Source organism: Myotis nattereri (genome assembly GCF_964212035.1).
Source record: "Myotis nattereri genome assembly, chromosome: X".
NCBI classification, from domain to species: Eukaryota; Metazoa; Chordata; class Mammalia; order Chiroptera; family Vespertilionidae; genus Myotis; species Myotis nattereri.
The window spans coordinates 16896382-16903094 of record NC_138078.1 but is presented as its reverse complement, the minus strand read 5'-3'; the positions used below and the strand labels follow the sequence as shown (position 1 = coordinate 16903094).

Sequence of the window (6713 nt, the reverse complement as noted above, 5' to 3'; positions counted from 1 at the left end):
TCAGTACAACTATTTTAAAACAAGAAAAGTGCCATTGTTGTCTACTACCAAGTCTTTTAGAGAAGACACAGATGGACATAGCAGGCTATAATAGAATCTAAACTTTAACCAACACATAATATCTATTTTCCCCCCGACAGAATCTCTCACTCCGTCATTTTCAAAACACTTGACTTTATTAAGGAGTTTACACACAATATTGAAAGCTTAGTGGTATTATTAAATAATCAGTTGTCTTCAAACTATCAGTATGTTTCCAATGCTTTTCAATAAGTATCTTGAACGCTGCATATCTTTAACTTATCTTGAATCTTCTGGTAGTCTGGCACAACTTCTTTTCACTGCAGATCTTAATGAAACTCCTTGGGTTTTTGTTGAAATAGTTTTGATTTGTGTCCTGTGTCTCTATTTTGTTCACCTAACTTGTATTTTTTGGCCATTGTTACAAGAGCTTCTGGGATACTTTGATTTGATCTTTCCAGAATTTTAATCAATTCAGGGGCAGTCTTCCAATCATTTTTCGTCATAAGAGTAATGGACGTGCCAGTCTTCCCTGCTCTTCCAGTACGCCCTACTCTGTGTACATATTCTTCAATGTTTCTTGGGAAATCATAATTATACACATGTGTGATATCATCAACATCAAGACCTCGGGATGCTAAGTCAGTAGAAATCAGTATTTTCACATTTCCACTTCTAAAGTCATTTAATGCCTGCTCACGGTCACTCTGTTCTCTGTTTCCATGCAAGGATTGTACAGATAGGCCTTGGACACTTAAATCGCTGGATAAGTCATCAGCAACAATTTTTCTACTGACAAACACAATGACTTTGTCTTTGGGTGACAGGCTGTGTAGGAATTCTTTTATAAGAGATCGTTTTTCTTCTTCTGTGGTAACAATTATATTTTGCTTCACTGTATTTACAGCAACTAGGTCCAGAGTACCAACATAAATGATCATAGGCTCTTTCAAATAAGTTTGTGAAAGTCGACGAATGGCATCTGGCCAAGTTGCACTTGTCATAATCGTTTGCCGATCTGGGCGCACATCTAATAAAATCTTCATTATCTGAGGTTGAAATCCCATGTCTAGCATCTTATCAGCTTCATCTAAGACTAAGTAGGTTATGCTTCTAAGGTTGACAAAATTATTCATTTGCAGATCATTCAGTCGCCCAGGAGTTGCAATAATGATGTCTATGTCTTTGGCAACGTCTTTTATTTGTTGTTGTCTACTTCCACCACCGTATATACAAATACTTTTAAGATTTTTATATGCATACTTAGAACATTCATTTCCTATCTGGAGAGCTAATTCTCTAGTCGGTGTAAGGACTAGCATGCCGGGACCATTCCTCTGTTCTCTGGGTGTTGGTTGAGAACTGATGTGAATAAGCCCAGGCAATAAATAAGACAAAGTTTTGCCTGTGCCAGTTTGGGCGACTCCTACAAGATCTATCCCTTGTAGAACAATTGGCCACACCTGTGATTGAATTGGCGTTGGCTTTTGAAACCCTGCTTTTTTAATGTTTTTCATTATTTCAGGATAATTCTGGAAAGCGTCCTCAAATTTAATAGTTGGGTTGGGGATAGACCGTTTTTCACCATCTTTCAAATCATCACAAATTATATTGAAGTGTTCCTTCCTCCAAAGGTCTGCCTGCATTGGAGACAGAGAACTTGTTGCTTTGGATTCTATGTAAAAGTCTTTTTTAATGGGTGCTAAGTCTTCCCATCGTCTTTTCTCCCAGTCTGTCACTCTTGCCTTAATTCGATCCCAGTCTATCAATGGTCGAACTTCTCTAACAGTGTTATCTGTGGTTAAGTCTCTTGCAACAGCTGGCTGGGCTGCAGCATTATTAGCAGTGCCTTCTGAATATTGGTGGTTGCTTCCTTGTCTTTCAACAATAGTCTCTATAATTGCTTTGGCCTTTGCTTGCATATCCTTGCTGCCAAAAATGTTTACGTCTGCTTCGGAATCACCCTGTACCGGGAAGATCTGTATTTTCGTGTTTGTCCTACTCTGAATGTCTCTTATTTTTGACCCGCCATGACCAATCACTGTACCAACCAGACTGTTTTTTATTTTAAAAACAAGAGGAGGGCCTTGGGGGCCAGGAGCCCTAGGCTCCAGGTGGCTGGAGGAGCTGCCCCAGCTCTGGCCTCTGCCACCTCTTCCTCCCCTGCCATCTCTGTAGGCCCTGCCAGCCCTGGGATCCCTTAGTTTTGGCTCTGCCCACTTCTGCTTTGGGGCCCAGGCCATTGCTACATGGTAGAATTGGTACAGACTTATCGCCTACCGCCAGTTGGGAGATGTGGCCTCGGGTCTCTTTCTCTTCAGGCTCTGGAGAAACAGACCATACTGACTTGTAGATAGGTAGGTATATACCTGTTACCTGGGGAAACATTTAATGTGATGTCACAGAGGGATGGCCTGACCAATCACAGGCTTGGGTTAGGGTGAGGTAAGCAGGTATCTCTGAAGCAAATTTAAAGTGACACTCACTCTCAGAGGTTGAGCCTATAGGCCTTTACAGGACCTTGAGAGTGAGTGTTTCTGCACCATGGGTGTCATAGGTGCCTCCATTGCTCACTTCATTCTAATTTTAGCTCAGTTTGGGAGCAGATTGGAAGCAAGCCATGAACTTATCCACATAGGTTTGCTTTTTAAAAAAAATAAAAAATAAATAAATAAATCAATTATTTCCACAGGAAGAAATATAGTGGATTTGTTTCTTTCCTTAGATCCTTCTTCTTTTGCCAGTTACATCTTCATGGCATTTTTCTCTCTTCAGCAAAAGTTGAAGTTGCACAGAATAGGTTTGATTCACCTTGTATCCTTGTATATGTAAGGACCAGTGTCAAATCCCCTTAAGGTCTCTGTTCATAGGGTTAAATTCCTAGTTTTCTAAAATATTTCTTTTCTTTTCTTTTTCTTTTTTTTGTTGGCTGTAGGCCTGTCATATATGGCTTTTATTATGTTGAGGTATGATCCTTCTACTCCTGCCTTGCTGAGAGTTTTTATCAAAAATGGGTGTTGGATTTTGTCAAATGCTTTTTCTGCATCAATTGATATGACCATGTGTTTTTTTTTCTTTCAATTTGTTTATGTGATGTATCACGTTTATTGATTTGTGGATATTGTACCATCCTTGCATCCCTGGGATAAATCCTACTTGGTCATGGTGTATGATCTTTCTGATGTACTGCTGGATCCGATTTGCGAAGATTTTGTTGAGGATTTTGGCATCTATGTTCATGAGGGATATTGGCCTGTAATTCTCTTTCATTGTGTTGTCTTTACCTGGTTTTGGTATTAGTGTGATGCTGGCTTCATAGAATGAGCTTGGAAGTGTTCCTTCCTCTTGAATTTTTTGTAGTAGTCTGAGGAGGATAGGTTTTAGTTCTTCCTTGAATGTTTGGTAAAACTCCCCTGTGAAGCCGTCTGGTCCTGGGCTTTTGTTTGCTGGAAGCTTTTTGATGACTGCTTCAAGTTCTTCCATAGTTATTGGCCTATTGAGATTTTTAGATTCTTCCTGATTGAGTTTTGGAATGTTGTATTTTTCTAGGAATTTGTCCATTTCCTCCAGGTTGTCTAGTTTGTTGGAGTAAAGCTGTCCATAGTATTTTTTAACAATCATTTGTATTTCTGTGGGGTCTGTTGTTATTTCGCCTCTATCGTTTCTGATTTTGTTTATTTGGGTCCTCTCTCTTTGCTTCTTGGTGAGTCTGGCTAGAGGTTTGTCAATTTTGTTTATCCTTTCAAAGAACCAGCTCTTGGTTTCATTGATTTTCTGCATTGGTTTTTTTTTTGGTCTCTATGTCATTTATTTCTGCTCTAATCTTTATTATCTCCTTCCTTCTGCTCACTCTGGGCTTTTCTTGTTGCTGTCTTTCTAATTCTTTGAGTTGTAGAGTTAGATGATTTACTACCATTTTTTCTGGTTTTTTGAGGTAGGCCTGTAGAGCTATAAACTTCCCTCTCAGGACTGCCTTCATTGTGTCCCATAGGTTTTGGATTGTTGTGTTTTCGTTGTCATTAGTTTCCAGGATGTTTTTGATTTCTTCTTTGATCTCATTGTTAACCCAATCAATATTTAATAACATGCTATTCAGCTTCCAAGTGTTTGAGTATTTGGGGTTGTTTTTATTGTAGTTTATTTCTAATATTATGCCATCGTGGTCTGAGAAGATGCTTTTTATGATTTCAATCTTCTTGAATTTGGGGAGACTTTGCTTGTGACCCAATATGTGGTCTATTTTTGAATATGTCCCATGAGCACTTGAGAAGAAGGTATATTTTGTGGCTTTGGGGTGAAGTGTTCTGAAGATGTCAATTAAGTCCATCTGATCTAGTGAGTCATTTAGGATTGCTGTTTCTTTGCTGAGTTTTTGTCTAGCGGATTTATCCAGTGATGTCAGTGGTGTATTAAAGTCCCCTACTATGATTGGATTGTTGTCGATCTCTCCCCTGATATCTTCCAGGAGTTTTCTTATGTATGTGGGTGCTCCTGCATTGGGTGCATATATGTTTATCAGGGTTATATCCTCTTGTTGTATTGATCCCTTTAGTATTATGAAGTGGCCTTCCTTATCTCTTGTTATGGCCTTCACTTTGAGGTCTATTTTGTCTATATAAGTATTGCTACCCCAGCTTTTTTTTCATTTCCATTTGCCTGAAAGAGTCCCTTCTAATGAGGTGGGTCTCTTGTAGACAGCAAATATATGGGTCATGTTTTCTTATCCATTCAGCCACTCGATGTCTTTTGATTGGACCATTTAGTCCATTTACGTTTAAAGTTATTATTGAAAGGTACTTGTTTGTAGCCATTTCTATTTTTTTTTTTGTGGCTGTTTTCTTTCTGCGCTTTTTAGTTCTTCTTTTTACACCAGTCCCTTTAGCATTTCTTGCATTGCTGGCTTGGTGGTGATAAACTCCCTTAGCCTTTTTTTGTCTGTGAAGCTTCTTATTTCCCCTTCAATTCTGAATGATAGCCTTGCTGGATCGAGTATTCTTGGACTCGGTCCTTTGCTTTGCATCACTTTGTAAATTTCCATCCGTTCTTTTCTGGCCTGATGTGTTTCTGTTGAGAAATCATTTGATAATCTAATGGGAGATCCCTTGTATGTAACTTTCCGTCTCTCTCTTGCAGCCTGTAAGATTCTCTCTTTGTCCTGAACATTTGCCATGGTAATTATGATGTGTCTTGGTGTGGGTCTTTTCGGGTTCACCTTGTTTGGGACTCTCTGGGCTTGTGTGACTTTTTTCTTCCCCACCTCAGGGAAGTTTTCTGATATTATTTCTTCGAATAGGTTTTCTAATCCTTGTTCATCTTTCTGCTGTTCTGGCACTCCTATTATTCGTATGTTGTTTCGTTTCATGTTGTCCCAAAGCTCCCTTAGGCTCTCCTCCTGTCTTTTTATTTTTTTTCTCCAATTGCAGTACATTTTGGGTGTGTTTTGCTTCCTTGTCTTCTAATTCACTAACTCGGTCCTCCGCTTCTCCTAGTCTACTGTTGATACTTTCCATGGTGTTTTTTATTGCAGCTATATCACTCTTCATTTCTTCTTGGGTCTTACTTAAGTTGTTGGTTTTTTCATCTGATTCTTCTAGCTTCTTCCATATGTTATTGATTTTTTCATCTGTTTCTTCTTGCTCCTTGCAGAAGTTGTTGATTTTTTCCTCCATCCGGTTTATGCACTCTGGGACCCTTACTCTGAATTCTTTTTCTGTCATGTTGCATGCCTCTGTATTACTTAGCTGCTTTTCTGGAGAGTCGTCCTTCTCTTTCCTTTGGGGGTTTCTTTGTCTACCCATGTTTGATCTCACTGACATATCTAGACGTTGAGTCGTTCAGTGGCTGCTCCCTGGGTGGCAGTGACTCCTTGGTCTGTGGTTGCTCTTCGGGCGGTTGCGGTGGCAGCTGCTCTTCAGTTGGCAGCAGCTCCTCTGGTGGGTGCTGTTCACAGCTGTGGTGGCTCTTCTGGCTGGTGGGGGGAGGTTTCACGTACAGCTGCTGTTCCTCAGCAGAGGGTGTGGTGCTCAGGAGGCTGCTGTTGCTTGGATCGGCTGCGTTGATTTAAAGGCACAAAATACAACACAACAAGGCGCCACATACCAGGCACTTAGTCCTGCCAGGTATTCACGAGAGTGTTGAATTTCCCTGCGATACACTGTTCCTCTGTGTTGTAAACCACAGTCCTTATTTTAAAGCAGGCCGTATTTGTTTCCCAGACTGCCTTTTTTTGTGTTTAGCAAAGAGTCAGTTTGTGGCTCAGCCTCTGGGTGGCAGTGTTCTGGGGTTGACCTCAGAGGCTATACGGCTTCTCTATCGCACTTAAAGCTGGTTTGGGGAGGTCAAATATCCAGAGCTGTCTCTTTAATTGTTACCCTGCTCTCTAAAATATTTCCTGATATGTCATGGTTTCCATGATGCACATCATCCTGTTCCTTCTCCATTGGGAATGATTCATTGAGGAGCTTTTGTGATATGGCACATAGAACTACACAAATCAGCAGAAATGGCCTGAACTTTATATGTATTCATTACTGAGCATGACTGTTGTACTCATTCTACCTATGAAGTCAAGACACAAAGCCCCTCACTGGAACATGATGGGCATTTGAGTCCATTCTTCCTCGTCCTGTACTTACATGATTGATTTTTCATTTCTTTCTTTAACTAAAAGTAGGCTTTACATTTATCATTTA

General features: G+C 40.1%; 1 protein-coding gene across 1 annotated transcript; it reads right to left on the bottom strand.

Annotated features, from left to right (window-relative positions):
* Window positions 1-350: 350 nt before the first annotated feature.
* LOC308536006 (putative ATP-dependent RNA helicase DDX53) lies at window positions 351-2264 on the bottom strand (the record flags this gene model as incomplete). Its single annotated transcript, XM_081115016.1, has 1 exon — window positions 351-2264. The coding sequence occupies one exon, from the start codon at window positions 2262-2264 to the stop codon at window positions 351-353; it is 1914 nt and encodes a 637-aa protein (XP_080971142.1).
* Between the last annotated feature and the right edge of the window lie 4449 nt (window positions 2265-6713).